We start from the raw sequence: 21,215 nt of genomic DNA on the forward strand, positions 1-21,215 counted from the left end.
CTTCAACATGACCAACTTAGCAAATAAAAACACAGTATGCCCAGCTAATAGTGCAAAGGTCATCCTTACACTCAATATATATTTTATAGTTCATCTTAAAAATTCAAACTTACCCAGCCATTCTGTATTTTCTCTGGCACAGCATAATAGAATCTAAGGAAAGAGACAGCTGTTGATGGTGTCAAATCACAAATGGTGTATTAAAACTTTGAAAGGGTCATGAGTTTTTGCTAAGTGGAAGGCTCTGACAGCCTTGGGGAAAATATTGTAGTCATTATTTTTTAAATTCTATGAAAGATTAATTACTTCCTGTGTTTGAATTACTATGTTGTTCTTTTCTTACCTTATGCAGTACCTGTTAAATTATTCCTCTAGGAAAACTGCCTCAAAGAGAAGAATACCATTGCCCTTCCAGAAAAACAGCAAAGATCAGGTACTGTAACTCCTCCTCTGCCTACTGTGGAAAGGGTAACAAATTTTCCCCACAAATCTGGAAGCTCACAAAAGACTGTTTTTCTATATTAATATATGCATTTAAATGACCATTTCAAATCTTGAAGAAGTGTCCTCACTCTCTCTTTAAAGACTATAAATTGCTTAGGGTGATTCCATGACTCAAGGGGCCCACAGCAATTAAAAAGACAGTTTTCTACATGTTTATTTTCATGATTTTTTTTTTAAATCGTCCTCACCAGGGAAATGTAAAACACAAACTGCACTCATTAAACATGAGTTTTCTAAAATAAGCATTTAATTTGTAGGAATGTGTGGATGTATATGGATACAGAAAGGACTGTACTTGGATATATTAGCAATAAAAAAAGCTTGCTGTGTACCCCCTGGGTCACATCTGCAAAACAAATCATTTCAGTTACTTCCTTGTAACCAATGAAGAATAAACACTCTTCATAAGAAAAGTCTATAGGTTTGCAAATCTTGGTGCTTGACTGTCACCTCAAATTTGTTTTTGCATTATACTTCATCTCTGAAATATAAAAGGCCATATACTGCCCTCCAATGACACATAAAGCTTCCACTAAAAACTCCACACAAAGATCTAAGCAATATATCACTCTACTTAAGGGTTTGCCTAGATGCTTTATGAAACCCAAAAGCAATATACAGGTTTATCAAATCACTAAAATAATAAGCCCATATATTTCTCTATTCATATTTTTGCTCCAAATATAGCATTATGTACAATAAATATGGCAGCAAATATAACTTTGGGTAATAAATTATACATATTCAAAAATATTGGCCATTTTGCTCTTTGTGGATTTTAAGATTTTGGTCTGCTCAAAACTATTTTTGGATTAATGAATGTTTTATTTAAAGAAAGTAGGATTTCCTATTAAATACTACAATTCAATGTGAGTACTTTTCCATAAACTACTTAACCTCAATGTTGAGAAGACATTATTTCTAACAAACCATGTTTATTATCATTTGTTCACTCAGATATTCTGGTGATTTTATTTTTAACAGCTTAGGTAAATCCAAAATTGTAATTACATGGGACTATTTGTCAAATATTTTCAATAAACTACTACTGAGGTGAAAATCTTTGGCATGTCTAAGAAGTATCTAGAAGTATAGTTTTTCAAAATATAGCTAAACTGACAGTGTTCTTCAAATTTGAAAACACCAAAGCTTGCATATGAAAACAAAACTGTGTAATACAGCAAGTGTACATTCATGTATTTTCCATCTTCAGTTTGATATCTTTCATGATAGAGCAACACTGTAATTTTTTTTCTTTTACACCAATTATTCCACTGTGTGCAGTATCAATAAGCTCTGCTTTATTAATTGTCTTATCAAATAGCAAGCTGTTTAATATTTGGTTAGTCAGATTTTTCGAGATTGAACGGGTTATGAGTGAATTTCTAAGTCTTGATAGTTTTCTAACAGGTCATAATCCTCCTAGAGAGGATGTACATGTTAGGCTAGAGCAGAAATCTGGAGCAGGAGTTGTGGTATGGGCCTGAAGCTCCTGACCAAGTGAGTGGCAGATCATTGAGGAGTTAAGTCTTCTATGATCTTACCTCAGGAAGGAGCTCATCCCAGTATTAAGACCTGTGCTTTAGAACAGATGGACATAGGTTTGAATCCACCTGATCAGATCTGTGGATCTGCAACCCACTGATTAGAAATGGTCGATGATGAGAAATCAGTTACCTTAGCCATCATCCATCTGCGATATTCCAAATGTAGTAACATAAAAGGGGAAGAGGGAAAAACCTACTCCTGATCCAAACCAACTCTGATGTCCCTGGGAGAGTAGAAATGTTTAACTGCTTCTCACAGGCTTACAATTTTCATAATTTAATTGAAGATAATAGAAAGTAACAACAGAGGGCTAGGGGCATGGCCCAAGTGTTAGAGTACCTGCCAAGCAATCACAAGACCCAGAACCACAGGGGGAAAAATAAAAAAGCAACATCTGATCTGGATGTGTAATCCCAGCACTCAGGATGCTGAGGCAGGAGGATCACAAATTTGTCTTACATAGTGAGACATAATCTCAAAAACCTAAAAGAGGAAGGAAAGAATGAATGGAAAAATGAAATAGGGAGGGAGGGAGAGAGGGGGAGAGGTGGTGGGGGGAGGAAATTGGTCAGAGACAACCATTTGTTAAGTGGCTATTATGTTTTTAGCACTTTAAAAAAATATTATACAGGTCACCTTAAACAAGGAAACCCAACCAGTTTGCTGTTCATCATGGAAACTGGCACAATTACATGGTCAAATTAAAACAAAATGCTCCTATAGAAAAATTATTCTCCATGAAGAAAATTTTATAATAATAGATATTTCTGTAAAACCAAGTTGTCATCATTAAAACTGACCCCTACTGTTGGGTCCTGCCCATACCAGCCCTCAGATGTAGGTCAGAAAAAACAGAAACAGCTCACAGATAACAGAACCACTGCCAAGTTCGTGCTTATTATTTCCTTTAATTCTTTTTCTTGGGTCCCGTTCAAATTACTAAGGCTTTAAAATAGTGCTATTATCAGTTCAATTCTCACGGGTATACTCAGACTGAGATGGCATGTATCCAAAAAATATAAATGTCCCAGGCTAAAATTTCCTTTAACTTTCTACTTCTAACTTTTCCCACAATATATTGTATGGTACATTTTCCCCCACATATGGTATTAATTTTTTTAATTAAAATAGGAATTACTTGGTGGTTCTATGAAGAGTTCTAACACCTTCCAAAATATCAGAATAAAATGAGAAATACAGAGAAATCTGAATGACCTATTTTTTGGCACTTCACACCAAGACCAGATAAAAATCTGTGGTGAGAGCTGCATTTTAAAGATGTGACTCACTGACCATATTCTGACAAATGACAATTTAGAGGGCTCCCATTCTGGGCCTCAACTCCCGCTGATCGCTTAACATTTCTGTCCAGGACACAGTTGGCTCTTTTGTAAAATGAAAGGATCAGCTTGCATACCCTCCAATGCTCTTCTCTGCTCTCTGCTCTCGTATCCTAGGATTCAGTAACTTCTTACGGATAAACGGCTGTCACCTCAGGTTCAGCATAATGAAGCATGAACCCAGTAACTCCGGCCCTACAACTGCTGCCACATCTGACTTCAACCTCAAACTCATCCTTACTTAATACGACACTCAAATTGTTCTCAGAAATAACGAATCCCCTGAATGGACCACAGTCTTTGATACCTTGTTCTACCTCCTTTTTCCCGAACTTTGTGACACTTTCTTATCAACTTCTGGGTCACCTGGTTTTCTTCTCACTAATCGCTACAAGTGTCTTGGCTAGATTTATGACCCAACATCAACAGTAAAGTTCAGACTCTAGTAACAAATGCAATAGTAACAAAATACAATTTAAAAGAAGTCCTGAAATACTGCCCAGAACAATACACAAATTAGCATTTCAGTAAAATAATAATGAATACAAGAACAACTGGAGTTTCATTAGAAAACTTTCAGGAACATAACAAGAGGTTTAATTCCCTGTGTGCCAGCCGAATTGGTAGGAAGACTGGCTGGCAGGAAGGTTATTTCTACTTTACTTAAGCCAACTACCTTTGCAGTATGACTTTCTCTGTTCATTTCTTGGTATATGAATCCTATCTATCCTTGCAGTCTTGGACTAAATCTTGTCTCTCCCAGGACTGCACCAGGGATTTCTTTCTCTTTCAATTCATAACCCACTATGGTCCTTTTTATTGCTACTTAAGTTCTATTAAAACAGTAACTAGACTCTGGATTACTTCCACTTTGATGGCAGAAGGGAAAGAGCACGTTATTAACTAGTCAGTGCTTGCTTCACACTACAGCCCTGTAAAGCTCCAAGAAGTCACCAGTAGTTTACCACTGAATACAACAAGCTACACCATAAGTACAACATGGTAAGCACTAAAAGAGAAGTGTGTAAGTATGCAACACCAACAAAACAAATTAAGAAAAGCACAAAGTCATTTCTATGAAAGCCATAAAGAATTCAGGAGCGAGGAAGGATTTTATTAACTATTTTCATTTGCAAATTTTGCTTTTGTTATCACATCTACGATATCTTTGCCTAACCCACTGTTACAATAAATTTCTACTAGATTTTCTTCCAGAAATTTTATAGTTCTGTATCTATACACTGTGGCCTGTTATAATTTTGAGTTGATATTTGTGGATATTATGAGGTAAGAATATAAATGTCTTATTGTCATAGCACCATCTGTAGAAAAACTATCATTTCTCTACTGAATTGGCTTGGCAACTCAATTGAAATTTAATTACACACAAATTTAATTTTGAACTTTTCATTCTATTCCATCAGCCAATATATCTACTTTTACTTCAGTAATGTGCTGCCTTAACCACTAAAATACATATATATTACATTTTGAGTAAGCAATTTCTTTTTATTGTTGTGCTGGGGGTACAGTGTGACATTTACAAAAGTTCTTACAATCTATCAAATATATCATACTGGAATTCACCCCTTCATCGTTTACCTTTAACCCCCTTCCCTCCCATTCCTGAAATAGTTTAACAGGTATCATTTTTTCCACTTACATACATGTGCACACAATATATGCACTATATTTACATGCCCTATTCCCACCTCTTCCCCCCCACACTGATACCAACACCCCCAGGCAGAACCTGCTCCTCCCTCCTGTTCTCTGATTTTGTAAAAGAAAAAGGAATTAAATTTTTGTTTGTTTAAGATAGCTATACCGGGAATAGTGACATTTCCATATATGTACATATCTATATGAATATGTATTAATCCAAATTGGTTCATCTCCTTTATTTCTTTATTTTTCTGCTTTCTACCTTAGTCCTCTTGTTATGGTGATTTCAACAGGTTTAAAAATTCCATATTCATTCTTGTATAAAAAAGTACATCAACCATACAAAATTTTGAAATCATGTAGGATAATTCTTCATGTATTCTTTGTTTTTTTTCTCAGAAATGCTTTAACAATTCTAACTCAATCCACTTCCATATAATTTAAGGAGCATATTATTAATTTCTATAAACACCTGGATAGCACTGAATAATAGAAAAATAAGAATACACTGACATCTTAAAACCATTGCCTCCTCACTCCATGACCATAGTATGTCTTTCCATTTAATTTAAAGTTGATATTTTTATCAAGGTTTTGCAGTTCTCAACATATAAATTCTGAACTTTTTTTTTAAGATTTATCCCTGGATTTTCTTGTTTAATAGTTATTTGGATTGGTTTTAAATGGTGTGTTCTAAATCTTTATATATCTTCATTGCTAGCATATACAAATACAACAGTGTGCTGAGCAAATTACTTTCTATTCCAAAACTTTTAAATATTTAATATAAATAGGTGCTAATATTTTACTTTTAAAAACATCTATTAGAATGATAATGTGGTTTTCAAACTTTATACTGTTAGCATGAAATAGTTTAGTAATTTGGGAGTGTCAAACTAAACTTGAGTTCCCAAGGTTACTTCCTCCAGGTCATGTTACATTATCTTTTGATATGTTTCTGGATTCAGTTTGCTAATACTTTGGAAAGGAATTTTGCACACATGTTTATGTGGGATAGCAGAATACAGTTCATTTGTAAACAATGTTTTTGGCAGTGATACAAGGATAATCTAGCTTTGTAGGATGAAGTTTTTCCTTATCTTCGAAACTCAGAATGAGTTTAGAAATGTTCCTTCCCTTTCTATTTCCTGGAATAGTTTAAGGAGTACTGGTATTAGTTCTTCTTTAAAGGTCTGACAGAATTTGGCAGGGAATCCATCAGGTTCTAGGCTTTTGTTTGTTGGGAGATCCTTGATTACTGCTTCAATCTCATTGCTTGTTAAAGTTCTATTTAAGAGGTTTGTATCCTCTTCAATTTTGGTAGCTCAAATGCATCTAGAAATTTATCCATTTCTTGTATATTTTCCAGATTGTTGAAATATAGGTTTTCAAAGTATTCTCTCAGGATCCTCTGGAGTTCACTGATATTTGTTATAATACCTTTTTATCTCTAATTTTATTAATTTGTGTCTTTTCCCTCCTTTTCATCAGATTGGCAAAGAGTTTATCAATCATATCTTTCCAAATAACCATTTTTTTTTGTTTTGTGGATTCTTTGTATAATTTTTTGGTTTCTATTTCATTAATTTCTGCCTTGATCTTTATTATTTCTTTCCATACGCTAATTTGAGATTCGACTTGTTCTTGTTTTTCTAAGAGCTTGAGATGCATCATTAGGCTAATTATTTGAGACCCCCGGTAAATACAACAAAATGGTAGGAATTACTGCATATTCTTCTATATTAGCACTAAATATTACTGGTCTTAATTTTCCAAGAGTTGGAGATCAGGTTGGACCAAAAAGCAGGAACTGATCACTTGATGCCTGCAAAAAATTCATCTCACTGACAAAATTAAACACTGGCTTAGGGTGACAGGGTAGAAAACAGTCTTCCAAGCAAGTGGACTCCCCTCAAAGCAGGCAATAATAGCAATACTCATATCTGATATAGTAGACTTCAAGCCAAGATTAATCAGAATACACAAAGAAGGTGAATTCATATTAATAAAGGGAACAGTAAATCAAGAGGAAATAATATTATTAACGTATATGTGCCAAGTGTTGGTGCACACAGCTTCATTAAATAAACACTACTGAATTTAAAAGCATAGATAGGCCCCAAACAATAATAATGGGAGACTTCAAGACACCACTCTCACAAATAGACAAGTCATCAGGACAAGAAAATCAACAAAGAAATCTCAGAATTATATGACACCACAAACCAAATGGACTTAACAGACATCTACAGAGTATTTCATCCAACAGCTGCACAACACAAATTCTTCCTAGCAGCCCAAGAAACTTACTCCAAAACAGATCATATCTTAGGGCATGATGAAGTCTTAGCAAATATAAGAAAACTGAAATAACTTCCTGTATCTTTTCAGACTATAATGAAATTAAACTAGAATTTAACAGCAGAGGCAGCACTAAGAAGAAAGTTTAGAGTTACAAAACCTTGTATATTTGGTCACCTATTACCGTTTAGGATGTTCACGTTTTTCCTCTGGGAGTGAACTGCTATTGAGTATCACTTGTTTTTCAGCCTAATGGACTTTAGTATTTCTCTCAGGCTTTGCTGATTTGAAAATGTCTTATAGGAAAAGGGGACCAGGAGCTAGAGAAAAGGTTAGATCAAAAAGAATTAACCTAGAAGGTAACACCCACGCACAGGAAATCAATGTGAGTCAATGCCCTGTACAGCTATCCTTATCTCAACCGGCAAAAACCCTTGTTCCTTCCTATTATTGCTTATACTCTCTCAACAACAAAATTAGAAATAAGGGCAAAATAGTTTCTGCTGGGTATTGGGGGGGGGGAGAGGGAGGGGGTGGAGTGGGTGGTAAGGGAGGGGGTGGGGGCAGGGGGGAGAAATGACCCAAGCCTTGTATGCACATATGAATAATAAAATTTAAAAAAAAGAAAATGTCTTTAGCCTTCACTTTTTGAAGGACAGTTTTGTTAGATGCAAAATTTCAGCTGGTAAGTTTGTTTTCTTTTCTTTTGTCTCTAAGTACTCTGAATAGGTCAGTATATTGCCTTCCTGCCTCTAGTGGTTTAGATGAAAGGTCAGCTCTTAAATGTAATTTTCTCTGTTTATTATGAGTTGTTTTATTCTTCACGCCTTCAAGGTTGTCTCTTTGTCTTTTTCTTTAAACAGGTTTACTATTATGAATCTAGTATTGGCTCTTTTTATGTTTCTCTTAATTGTGGTTCACTAATCTACTTGAAATAATAGATTAGTCAAATTTAAAGATTTTCTTTGAGAATTTTTAATATTTTTTTCACATCTGCTTCCTCTTTTTGTGGAACTATCAAATTCCTTTCCAGAAAGTTTGCTCCAATATTCATGATGTACCTGTTTTTTAAAATGACCACTAAAGAATCTCCTTGTTTGCTATATTCCTTAAGTGTCCCTTAAATGTGCAAGACAATGTGTCTTAATCTAGAGCATGAAGATATATAGAGCCCTAAACTATGTCAGTGGTTATGAATTGCTATTCTTGGTTTGTCATCCTTTGCCTATTTCTGCATTACTAGACAGTACATGGCTTATGTGGCTAAACAATAAGCAGTTTCTCAAAGATTAAGAAGTTAACAAAAGTATACCAAGAGTTCCATGTTAAAATCAATTCATAGTAGTTTTTTAAATAACTATTATGATAAGCAGTTTACATGTAGATTATGAATCCACATCACTATCTAAATTTAGCCAAGAAATTTTTAAGTGAAGAATGTATTACCTTTGAACAAACATTTTAGTTAAAAGTATCAGTTAAAATCTTGTTTACTGGCAAATTGTGTGACAAAGCACAATCTACCTATCTCCCGGTCTCAACTTCCTTATCTGTAACTTGTACATATTAACATAGGATTATTGTGAGAATTATATAAGGTAGCATTTTTATTTGTTTTTTTTAACTTATAACCGGTAGATGTTTATTGGACTATGGTGCCAGATCTGTCCAGGGTCATCCATGGAAGGAGGCAGAAAAACAAGAGGGAACTTGGCCAAACTCATCCTTTTATCAGGAACCCACACCCACCATATCAGTGCTAATCCATTCAAGGAGGCAGAGCCCTCCTGACCTAGTCACCTCTTAGAAGCCTCTCACCATTATTACAAAGGGAGGTAAACGTCAACAAGAGTTTTGGAGGGACATTCAAGCCATAGCATGTGGTGAAAGAAGAGAATGAATGAGAGAGAACCATGGAGCCAGAGAAACACTAAAAATTTTCAAATAGGAAAGAAATGAATTCCCATAAAGAAATAATAAGGGTCTGAAAAACAACATGACACAAATGTGTCAACAAAAGATGGAAGGAAAAGAACTGGCAACCTCCATAAGGTAGCATTTTTAAAGATTAGCAAGGTAAGAACTGAAAAGGTCCATGGATTTTTAGACAATTACAAATGTATTCAGATGAAAACTTGTCACATAATCCTTTAAAAAACATCTTAAATATAAAAGTATTGTACCTCAAATTATAGTTCTTCTTGACAAAATAGAACTAAATGTAATATAAAGTTTTGCAAATTTAAAACAGCAAGAAATCAGTCACTTTATTAAAAAAAGCAAATTTTAATCTTTAAAATTAATGACATGAAAAATAAAACATGACTTTCATAGTTTCTAAAGTCACGTGATCTGCTAGCTTACAAATTTTTGTTGACATCAGTTGGCAGATATTCATCAAATTATTCATACGTAAAAAGAATAACAATTGTGGCAATTTACATAAGCTTACATAGGTTGTCTAGACTAATGGAATTTTGTCTTTGATTTACAAAATTTTGCCTGTCACTGTAGAATGCTCCAAAGCAATCCATATTCATTTTTGCAGTGATAGACTAAAGGGTTATCATTAGAGGGTTTAAAAGAAATATTGTAACACTAAAAATGTGCATAATATTACAGTATGTGTATATGAACAACACTAATGATGCAATTATGCATTCTTCCACCAGGTAAGAAATTCATGATAGTGTTATAAATTTAAAACAAAAGCTCCAAAACTGTACCAATTTCATGTTAAAAATGAAAATGAAATACATTAAGTACTTGCTCATAATCACATGGTTAGTGGCACAGTATCCATTAAGAGTTAAAATTTTCTGACTTACTTATGGTATTTCCAAACCTCATCTCTCTCTGTTTCTTAGCAGAGGTAAAACAATCTGGAAGTAGTTTTTAATCATGTGGGTTTCTGTCTTAACACCAAAGCAGTACAGAATAAAAAGAAAGGATTTAGAGTTTATTCACTCATTCATTCACTTGGTTGTTCAAACTGTAATGAGTACCTATCATCTGCCACACAGTTTTACAGGCACTGGTTAGAAGAACCTAGCTGAACTCTGTATTTAATTATCTGTGTAACTTTGGACAAAAATCTCCTTGGACTTCAGGTTCTTAATTAGCATCAACCTTCCTCACAATGTTTTTAAAATATCACATTATGTACTTTGAATATGACTAGCAAGATTTTCAGTTTAGGTATAATTAACCTGTTACCTAAATTACACTACCATGTAAACAACTGGTACATGATTGCTGGGTCTCAAACCTGATACATATGAGACTGAATTCAGCATCTTTCCTACGTGCCCTTCCTCTCATAGGATGCCTCTTATCATTGGCTCCTATATCTACCCCATCACCCAACCCCAAATCCTGGAAGTCACCTTGAATACTTCCACCTCCATCAAATTTGATGTCTAGTTAAACACCAGAACCTACCAGGCATTCCTCATAAGGCCCATACATTCATCTCTCATCTCTCATTACTGCCCAGGCCTTTTTAAAAGAAGCCCCTTTCATTTTTTTTCTTAACTATTTCAATACCTTTTCATTGATCTGAAAACAGGGAGGTTCGATAAAGATCTCTATTTTGAAAAGTGAGAATTCTCTGCAACCTCTTTCTCTTAATTAGTCTTCATAATGCAGCAAACTTAAATCTTCTAGTCAGGAGATTCAACAATTCTTCCATGCAGAAACTGAAGCTTCCTCCCAAGAAAAGACCTCTATATACTGACACTGGACAGACTGCAAGGAAAAAAATGATTAATTTATCCTTATCTACTACAGTGAAGCCCAGAAACCAACATCCCCTGTCCAAGCACCCAGGCTTCCAGTCAACATATGAGTATCCGACTCTTAAATATCAACTGAAATTCAAGACCTTCAGGCAGGTGAAGGATGATTTCAATAAGAAAGAAACCAAAAACTAACAAGGGTAAAAATGAGGCAGAGACAATAAGGAAGAAAAGTCACAGAATTATAAAATTTATCCTCAAAGATATAAGAGAAGAAACTCTTCTTGATCTTCTTTTAGAAGATATCCTAAAAGTCACCACCAAATTCTTTTTCTAAATTTTTAACTCCTGTTGAGATAAGGATAGCTATACAGGGAGTTGACTTGCATTGCTTTCCTGTACATGTGTGTTACCTTCTAAATTAATTCTTCTCAAACTAACCTTTTCTCCAGTTCCTGGTCCCCTTCTCCTATTGGCCTCTGTCACTTTAAAGTATCTCCATTAGTAATGCAGTTTTGTTTCTAATAAATATTCATTATTTCTTGATTATTTCCATTTTATGGTTCCACATTCATATTTAATGGATACAATATCCTAATGACCTTATAAGATTAGGGGTATTTTTACCTTTTATATAGAAGAAGAAACTAAGGCACAGAAAATTTAAAAGTTGCTCAAAATCATATACTCAGGCAGGAATACAGGTCAAATTTGAATTCAGGCAATTGGGCTTCAGAGCCTAGGCACTTAACCACTACACTAAACTGCCTCTTACTGGCACTAATCCCATTAAGTAACATTCACTGTAAGAGCCAAGCATGCAGCTTGAGCCCTGACAGTACATAAATGAAAAACCTCTGGACAAGGGAATCTCTAAGATCTGACTTAGCTTCCAAATTAGCTCATATAGGATTAATGTACTTCATGTGATTATAGCACAACTAGTGACTTAAAAAACACTTTCAGATAGAACAGCTTAAGTCAGAAATGTCTAAGCTGAGAATAGAACTGCTGAATTCTAAAGCCATTAAGATCTGGGGAGACACCTAATTTAATCTATTACCTATTGCATAGGGCCAGATGTTGCATTAACATATGGTAAGGGATAACTAAAAATTCTGCTCTTAGTCTCCTATCAACTTTGAAAGCATTCCAAGTTGATGAACAGTTCGAAATACTGATACTGATAAAAAACAAACTTGTAAGCAAACAGTTGTCTTCCTTGCCCCTCCCCAGGACCACCCTCCCATTGTGTTACAGAGGGAAACTGTGCCCATTCTCTCAAGGTAGCTCCCACAAGCCTGAGCATGCCGACCCCCATTTAAGAGAAGAGAGAGAGAACTAAAGGCCTGAGCTCCCTTGGATATTCTCTTTTCATCAAGAAGGTGATGGAATAAGGTATGCCTTGGCATCCAGACATTTGAAAAGATTATTTATATTATAACCAAAAATGATTATATAGCTATCAGTCAAGTTCTATTTAGTCACTGAAGTTATAATTTCATAGACTGCATATCTAGATTTGAGAGAGAGAAAGAGAGAGGGAGGAAAATAGAGAGGGAGAGGGAGAGAGACTCACTCTTGTGGACTATTCTAAAAAGCGAATCAAGATTTATAACACTACGTCTTTGAGTAAATGTATCTGAAATCCCAACAACCAAACCATAGAATTGTAGGAGTAGGCATTTATCATTTCACATTTATTTAGTAGCCTTGGGGATCACCATCGTATCAGTTCTCCCTATCTTCAACCCCAAACTAAGTCCAATGACAATGCTCTGATAAGATATAATCTATCTCCACAAATGCCACGATTGTAAATATTTCAACATCCAGGAAGAATTTCATTTTTTCTTAAAAGTCAAAACAAATGAACAATAACAAGAGCCCAGTCACCTTGAAGAAAGTTAATCTATTCATTCCTTTCAGAAACTGATATTCAAAAACTTTAGTAAATTGTATCAAAACAACTATATAGTACATTTTTCATCAAAGCTTTTGAAGGTGAAATGCAGGGCTCCATCCACTATTACTTACAAATGTCTCTGTGAAATTGAGAAGAATAAACACCTGTAGTGGTTTGAACAGCATCTAACCAAAATTCATGTCCACCTGGACCTGAAAAAATGTGACCTTATTTGCAGACTGTCTTCACAGACACAACTAAGATAAAGCCATACTAGATTAGGATAGGCCTGAAATACAATGACTGATTTCCTTATAAGAAGAGGATTAAGACACACAGTCCACATAGAGAAGTACACACAGAGAAGACAGAGGCACAAACTGGAGTGCTGGTGGATTAAACTAAAGAACACCAAAGATTTCTGGGAGCCAACAAAAGCTAGGAAAAGGTGAGCAAGGATTTCTTCCCTACGACCATTGTAGGGAGTATGGGTTTTCCAGTACACTGTCTATTGATATTGTTACTATTTTAATTTAAATTTGTTCTTCAAATACTCTAGTATTTATATTTCTCTATATCCTTGCCTATGAAATCCATTATATATTTAAGAATCCATGAACGTGAAAGTGGGTTCTCTTACCTTCAGGCCTAGGGAAATCTTAGAGAAAAAAATTGTATTATATCTAGAATATGACATCACAGAGTAAGAACACATACACTTTGAAGTTGTTTTAAAGACAGGATATCCTAAGACATTTTATCAATGCCCTTTCAAATTTTTCCTGTATCTCTTGACGGACTATAAGTGGCACCATGTACCACGATGATATGACACAGGATTTTAAATTAAAATAGAAAAGCTGGCCTCTGTACTGGTACTTAATTTCTCTAAGCTGCCATCAAAGACAGAGTAAATCTCAAAGCACCTACACCCAGATTAAGCTGTTACACAGTCTATCTTGATAAGATAAAATTCAAAGTCCAACTCCAGACATAATTCGAGGTAAGATTAGGGTTGCTAAGCATTTCCACTTTAGTTGAAAATTATATGTTAAAACTTAAATTCCTAGGTAAGCCTCTAAGTGGAAAGCAGCCACTTGAATACCACTGAGAATACTGCTTTCCTACTTCGAACTCTTCCTGCTGTTGACATTTTGTGAATCAAGAACTGACCAGAACAGCAGAAGAGAGAGGAACTCAAATTCAAGTGCTGCCTCTCCACTGAACTAGCCTTGCTGTCCCTTTGTCAATGGAAAATGAACATAACCCAAGTATCTCCCACCCTCCTAAACATTTCAAGTTCTGCCACAAAATACACACCAGAATTATTGTGCATGCAATTCTACATGTATTAATGGAAAAAGTCAGAAAGAGTCAGCGATAGTTAATAACAGCTTTTGCTTCCACATATAAACAGCAGAAAAGTGACCATGAACGACTGTAATGAAAAGGCAAAAGAGAAACAGAGAACATAAACTGACCCAGAGTTTAATTCTTCCTATTACCATAAAGCCATTTGACCTTTATCAGAGATCACTTAGAAGTCAGACTTTATTAGAAAAACCTCAAAATATTGCATAAAAAAGAAAACACAATGTCATGTTGTGGTAAGTCCATTCAGGCCTCAACAATTCTTCTATCATTCTTGATTTAAAGACTCTCTGGGAAAATCAAAAGCTTAGTGCTGAAGTAGACAGTTCTTAAGAATAGGGTTTTCTGCAAGTAGGGTTACTACAGCCTTAAACTATTAAGTGGGCCTAAATGTGCCTCTCCTCAAAAAAAAAAAAAAAAAAAAATTGCACGTTGAAGTCCTAACCCCAGTACTTCATAACATGTGATTGTGGAGACAGGGTCTTTACAGAGGTAGTTATGTTCAAATGAGGTCATTAGGGTGGACCCTTATCCAATATTGCTGGTATCCTTACAAAAAGAAGGTATTTAGACACAGATAAGCACAGAAGGAAAACCATGAGAGGGCACAGGGAAATATCTATTTACAAGCCAAAGAAGGAGACCTAGAATAGATCCTTCTCTGGCAGCCCTAATAAAGGTCATGACAACTTGACCTCCCTATCAGCCCCAATAAAGAAGGTCATGACACTTTGACCTCCCGAACTCTAAGAGTTCAAATACTTCCTGTTATTTGAACCACCTAGCCTGTGAGACCTTGTCACAGCAACCCTGGGAGGCTAATACAGACGGCTTATCTTATATGATACAATGAAAAATGACAGAGAGAGGGTCAAACCCCAGCATTCCAAACTCCAAAACCCACAGGGTTTCCTCTTACTAAAAGCTTCGCAATGACCTCCTTGTCTACACTCAAAGTTCTCTCTATCAAAAGCCTTAAATGTGCCTCTGGCTTTTGCTCTCTTTCTCACTCTTCCCCTCTCTTGTGTTCTGTCTCCTGGAATCGGATGACACAGTAAAAAGGCCCTCATCAGGAGCCAGGGCCTTACTCTTACACTCCCTAGCCTGCGGAGCTGCCAGCAAAATAAATTCCTGATCTACATTTTTAAAAATCTTAAATGAGCGCAAGTTCTTAAAGACCATGATAAATATACTGCTTACACTAAATGGTTGTGTGAGGTCCTCCAGAAACAAGACAGTTTCATATAGATGCCTCACAAACTCAAAAGGTCTACAATCCAAATCAACCACTTCAAAAAGTTGGCCATTATACTATTTTGGAATCTAACAAGGTCTATGTACAAGAGCCAACTCTTTAAACATGTTATCTGACTCCACTGAGCCTCAATTCCATATTTATATGACAAATTCCATAAATAATATAAATACCATAGAATAAGGGATAATTTGGAGATTAAGTCAAGTCACAATCCTTTCAAACTACAAAGTGTTAAAATTTGTTGCCCTTAACGCAGAGAAACTAAAGCAGATACCTTAAAAGCAACTGAGGCCAATAGGAAAAGGGAAGGAACTAGAGAAAAGGTTAGATCAAAAAGAATTAACTTAGAAGGTAACACACACGCACAGGAAATCAATGTGAGTCAACGCCCTGTATAGCTATCCTTATCTCAATCAGCAAAAACCCTTGTTCCTTCCTATTATTGCTTATACTCTCTCTACAACAAAATTAGAAATAAGGGCAAAATAGTTTCTGCTGGGTATTGAGGGGGTGGGGGAGAGAGGGAGGGGGCAGAGTGGGTGGTAAGGGAGGGGGTGGGGGCAGAGGGGAGAAATGACCCAAGCCTTGTATGCACATATGAATAATAAAAGGAAAAAAAAAAAAGCAATTCCCCATACAATCATGAACTAGTTCTATTTCTGGCACCACTCTCCACTCATAAAAACTCAAAACTTTCATATATCATCTATATCAATAATTTGCATAGCTCTGACATTATTTTCCTCTCATATTTGTTCTTGGCTTCTAACAAATCCATAATTTCAAATTTTCAATACTTTGAATGACTGGTTTATTAGCCTCCAGTTTCCTCCTAATCTAATCTAACACACCCTGACATCAGATTTCTCTTCCTGACATAGCCAGCTCAAAACCCTTTAGAGATCTACTAACATACAGATTGAGTTCCCACCTATGCAGCCCTGTATTCTACAACACAACTGCAGACCAATGTCAACTGGTAAGCTCATCTCGTGGCTTTAAATGAAGTCATCTTGGCAGCCAACCAGCCCTCACTGTGCCAAGCATCGCTGTGTTCTTTGATCCCCTGTACTGCCTTTAAGCCTACCTTTTCAGGTGGCCATGGACCTGGTTTCATACCAAGCCAATATGAACAAGTAGATCACCAACAATTTCAATTTGATCCTACTTGCTTCTTTCCTTGAACTTTCTATTAATGGCCTCACCTGTTGCAATGGATTCTGTAATGTTGTTATGTACTTGCTCTTAACCTTGAACTTGGACCAACACCAACAAGGTTAGGTTTGTTGATTCTAGTATATACTCAACATACTAAGGAGCATGCCTGCTGACCAATTCCATTCTCCTCCTGCTTCCTTCTTAGCCTAATGTCTCTTGCCCCTCTTCCATTCTCTCACATTTAGTGTCTAGCAGAATAAAACTCAATAGCACTGTCAATCTTGCTTTCCTCCACAACTCAGTAGGAACCCAAGATCCATCTCAGCCACTGTTTGCAATCCCATCAGACTCAGTGCTCTCATTATATAACAATAACATTTACTGCTTTTCTTTACTTTTTCTACCAGTGCCCTCTTCATATAACAAACATGTTTGTTACTTTTCTTTGCTACTACTATGAGATGAAATCCATACACAATAGACAGATGTAGAGAGAGAAGGAGCCAACACAAGAGAAAGAAAAAACCTGCATATATGGAAAATGTAATGTCACAGAAAAGAATGTTTCATCTATGTGCAATCTGCTAAAAAGTTGTATTAAAAAAAAGAAGTATGTATTTGATTATTAATAAGGAGGTAATTGATGAACTGTATAAGAACAGCTTCAGCTAAATAGGAATGAAGGAAGCCAGACTGAAATGAAAAGGAGAGAAGAGATAGTAAAAACAGAAAGGTGATTTTTCAAAAATAGCATGAATCATATTGATAGTTGTGGATAACCAACCAGAACAGAGACAGAGTAGGTTTAATTCATCAATACCTTGACAAAACCATTATGGCAAGCCAGTGATATTTATTTTGTTCTGCTCTTCAGAACAAGTAGCTGTAATCCCTTCAATACAAAAATAAATTGAGATCTTAAGTCAAGATAATTTGTACTTTTAAAAATGTAGCAGAAGTTAAATTACTAATTCTAAGAGTTATGAAACTGAATTGAAAATTCCCAAGGAGAGGATATTTTATGTCTCTTCAAGCAGAAAAACCTCTCTATACAGAAATTAATGAAGTAAAAGAGTAATTTTAGATCATAAAAATTAAAATCTTATACATACAAAACACATATATCATAAAGTTTTTAAAAAATGAAAAAGTGGGAGAAATATTTCAATATATGTGACCCTAATATATAAAGAATATCTTTGCAGAAATGAGAAAGTCAGTAGAAAATACAATAAAGTATGGGAACAAGGAAATTAAGAAAAAAGAAAGCTGACTGGGTATGGTGCTTCACACTTGTAATCCCAGCTACTCTGGAAGCAAGCAGAGATCAAGAGGATTGAGGTTCAAGGTCAGCCCAGGCAAAAAGTTACTGAGACCCCATCTCCACCAATACAGTGTGCATAGTGGTGCACTCCTGTCATCTCAGCTATGAGGGAGATTGTGGCCCAGGCCAGCCTGTGCTAAAGCACAAGGCCCTACCTAAAAAATAATTACGAGCCAGGTGCCGATGGCTCACACCTGTAATCCTAGCTACAGAGATCAGGAGGACTGCAGTTTGAAGCCAGCCCAGGCAAATAGTTGGAGAAACCCTATCTAAAAAAAAAAAAATCTACCACAAAAAAGGGCTGGTGGAGTGGCTTAAGATGTACACACTCCAATAATGCAAAAAAAAAAAATAAGAGCCCAAACAACTACAGCACACACACACAAAAAAGGGTTGGAGGCATGATTGAACTGGTAGTGTGCCTAGCACAGCAAGCACAAGAAGATGAGTTCCAAACCCAGTATCACGAAGATGGATGGATGTATGGATAGACAGACAGACAGACAGATAAACTGATTGAAAGATGATAAATAAATTCAAACGACTAATAAGATAATATTAACCCCCCATTTTTAAGAATTTCATGTAAGAGTCATAAATATAGAATGTCACACTAATATGTATTTTAGGAGCTCTGCAAACAAACTGATGTAAAAAAATTCTTATCTAGGTAGCTTTCTTTCTTTTCTTTCTTTCTTTTCTTTTTTCTGTACTGGGACTTGAACTCAGGGCCTACACCTTGAGCCATTCCAGCCCTTTCGAGTGAAGGGTTTTTTTGAGATAGGGTCTCGCGGAACTATTTGCCCAGGCTGGCTTTGAACCACAATCCTCCTGATCTCTGCCTCCCTAGTAGCTAGGATTACAGGTGTGAGCCACCAGCACCCAGCTATCTAGATAGTTGTATCATCAATGTTTTAACTTACCTCTCAACATACAGTCTGAGGCCTTGTCTTATTTAACATGACTTATTAAGATTATAAGAGGTACTGAATTTTTAATTTCCACTTACATCCAACAATGAGAGATACACCAATGTAATTTAAAAATTCCATATATTCAGAGATGCATTCTACACCATTTCAAGCGTCATACAAACACAAAAGCAAAGATAACAAAAGTGCCTACCTTCCCTGATGGCTGTGAAAGGTGTACCTTCTTCTTCTTGCAGCCTGATCACCTTCAGGGCTACCAATTTCCCGTTTACCCTGTGGGAAATGAAAGAAAAGATGAAAAGCGAATCTGAAAGTATGGACCTATTATGGTTCTAATTATCTTCCTTACGATTTATATTTTATGCAATTTTGCACTGAAAATGTCAGTGACTCAATTACACTGCTACAGCAAGATTAATTTCAGTAAGGCTAGAAACTCGGTATCATCATCAAAAAATATTCACATTTTAAATATTCACATTTGCATAGGCCAAGATTTAACTGGAGTTTTCTATGACTCATTCTGTTCTTTCCAGTAAGAAACTAGTATTTAACAAAATCACCATGCTTGACAATTATTCTCAGATTAATTAGAAAGCAAGCAGAAATAATTCTTTTCCTATATTCCTCAAAACTCCTTCTTTGTTTCTTCACTTTTTGAATGAGGTCATTCAATCCCCAAGGACAGAAATTGACACTCAGCCTCCTCTCTCTCTCTCTTTCTCTCTCTCTCTCTGTGTTACACCCACTCTTTCATTTTTCCATTTTTCCTGTTTTTTAAATAAGAGCCTTCTAAAATTATCTTTGATCTGGTTGTGTTTTATATTATAGATTATCAAAAAGTTATGAATATACTATTACAAGATAACACACGACCTATCCAAAGCAGATGGTTCTTCCAGACACATTCTAAATGTGTGTTAGCTCTAATTAAAAGTAAGATTACACTATGGAGTTAACGTCTCATCCATTTCATTCTGTCAACTATCAAAAACATTAACTGTCTACATTGGTCTTCTTCTTGACTGCTCTATCTCTATGATAGTTTACTTTATGTGATTCATTTGTTATTAAAATAGGGTTTATTTTTTACAAAGTACAAGATTAAAATGTGAAAAGTGCAAAAGGTATTTGGTAAAAAGTAAATCTCCCTGCCACACCATCCTTCAGCCACTAGCTGCCATCCTCTGATGCCACCACTTACCACTGTTTCTGTGGTTTCAGATCTACAGACTTCCATGTATCTGTATCACATGAACATACACATATACACAAATGATAGTATACAATACAAAGTAGATTCTATATTGCTTTTGTCACTTAGCAATGCATTTTGGTGATTTTCTTATAAACTTGCAGAAAACTGCCTCTTGCTCTCAAAGGCCACCGGGTGTGAGTATAGCACACTTGATTTAATCTCTCTACTAACTGGCATTAGCTTGTTGCTAACTGTACTATGACAAACAATGATGCAGTGAATATTCTTGTGCATGTAATTTCATCCCTGAAAAAATATATGATAAACTCCTAAAAACAGAGTTTCAAGTTCAAAAGGTACACATTATTTCTAACTTCTAATTTTGATGAGTGTTATAAATGTATAATACTCATCAAAATTAGAAGAATGAAGAATGGGTGTGTCACTCACACACACAAACACACACACACACAGAGAAGTTCCTATTCCTTCCCTCTATCACCTATACTATATGTTATCAATGTTTGGTTTTGCCAGTCTGATAGGTCAAAAAGAGTTTTACACTGAAATTTAAATTGCTACCAAAGTTTTTCAGAGGAACCAAAAAGGAGAGTTCATGTGGCCCAGAGAATCTAGTACCTGAGTCTGAAATAATATTTAATGTCTTTTTTTAAAAACTACATCTACTTGGTCTATTTTTGCTCAAAATACTGCCACAGAAACAAAAAGGCCAAAGAATTCATCACAGCCCACTGTCCCTGTTGCATTTCTCATGGAAATGATTGCTAACTCCATTATTACTAGTTGTGGTAACAGTATAAGGACATCTGCTTATGAGGTTCCACAGTGTGCCATCTCCTGGAGGTTAGAAGTTGTTCTGGTTTTTCCTTGTGTTTCAGCTAGAAAGACCAGTCTGCTGCTTTTTTGTCCCACAACCTCCTCTCCTGGGTACATTACCTTGATTCCTCTAATT

At 35.6% G+C, this 21,215-nt stretch overlaps 1 protein-coding gene across 5 annotated transcripts in view; it reads right to left on the reverse strand.

Annotated features, from left to right (window-relative positions):
- Window positions 1–21,215, reverse strand: part of Cdk14 (cyclin dependent kinase 14) — a 593,051-nt gene that overhangs the window by 407,082 nt on the left and 164,754 nt on the right. For all 5 annotated transcript variants that reach the window (XM_074064778.1, XM_074064777.1, XM_074064779.1 and 2 more), the window contains one exon: window positions 19,238–19,317. In XM_074064778.1, coding sequence (XP_073920879.1) covers window positions 19,238–19,317 — 80 coding nt within the window. The remainder of the gene's footprint in view (window positions 1–19,237; window positions 19,318–21,215) is intronic.

This window comes from Castor canadensis, chromosome 2 (genome assembly GCF_047511655.1).
Source record: "Castor canadensis chromosome 2, mCasCan1.hap1v2, whole genome shotgun sequence".
Taxonomy (NCBI): Eukaryota; Metazoa; Chordata; class Mammalia; order Rodentia; family Castoridae; genus Castor; species Castor canadensis.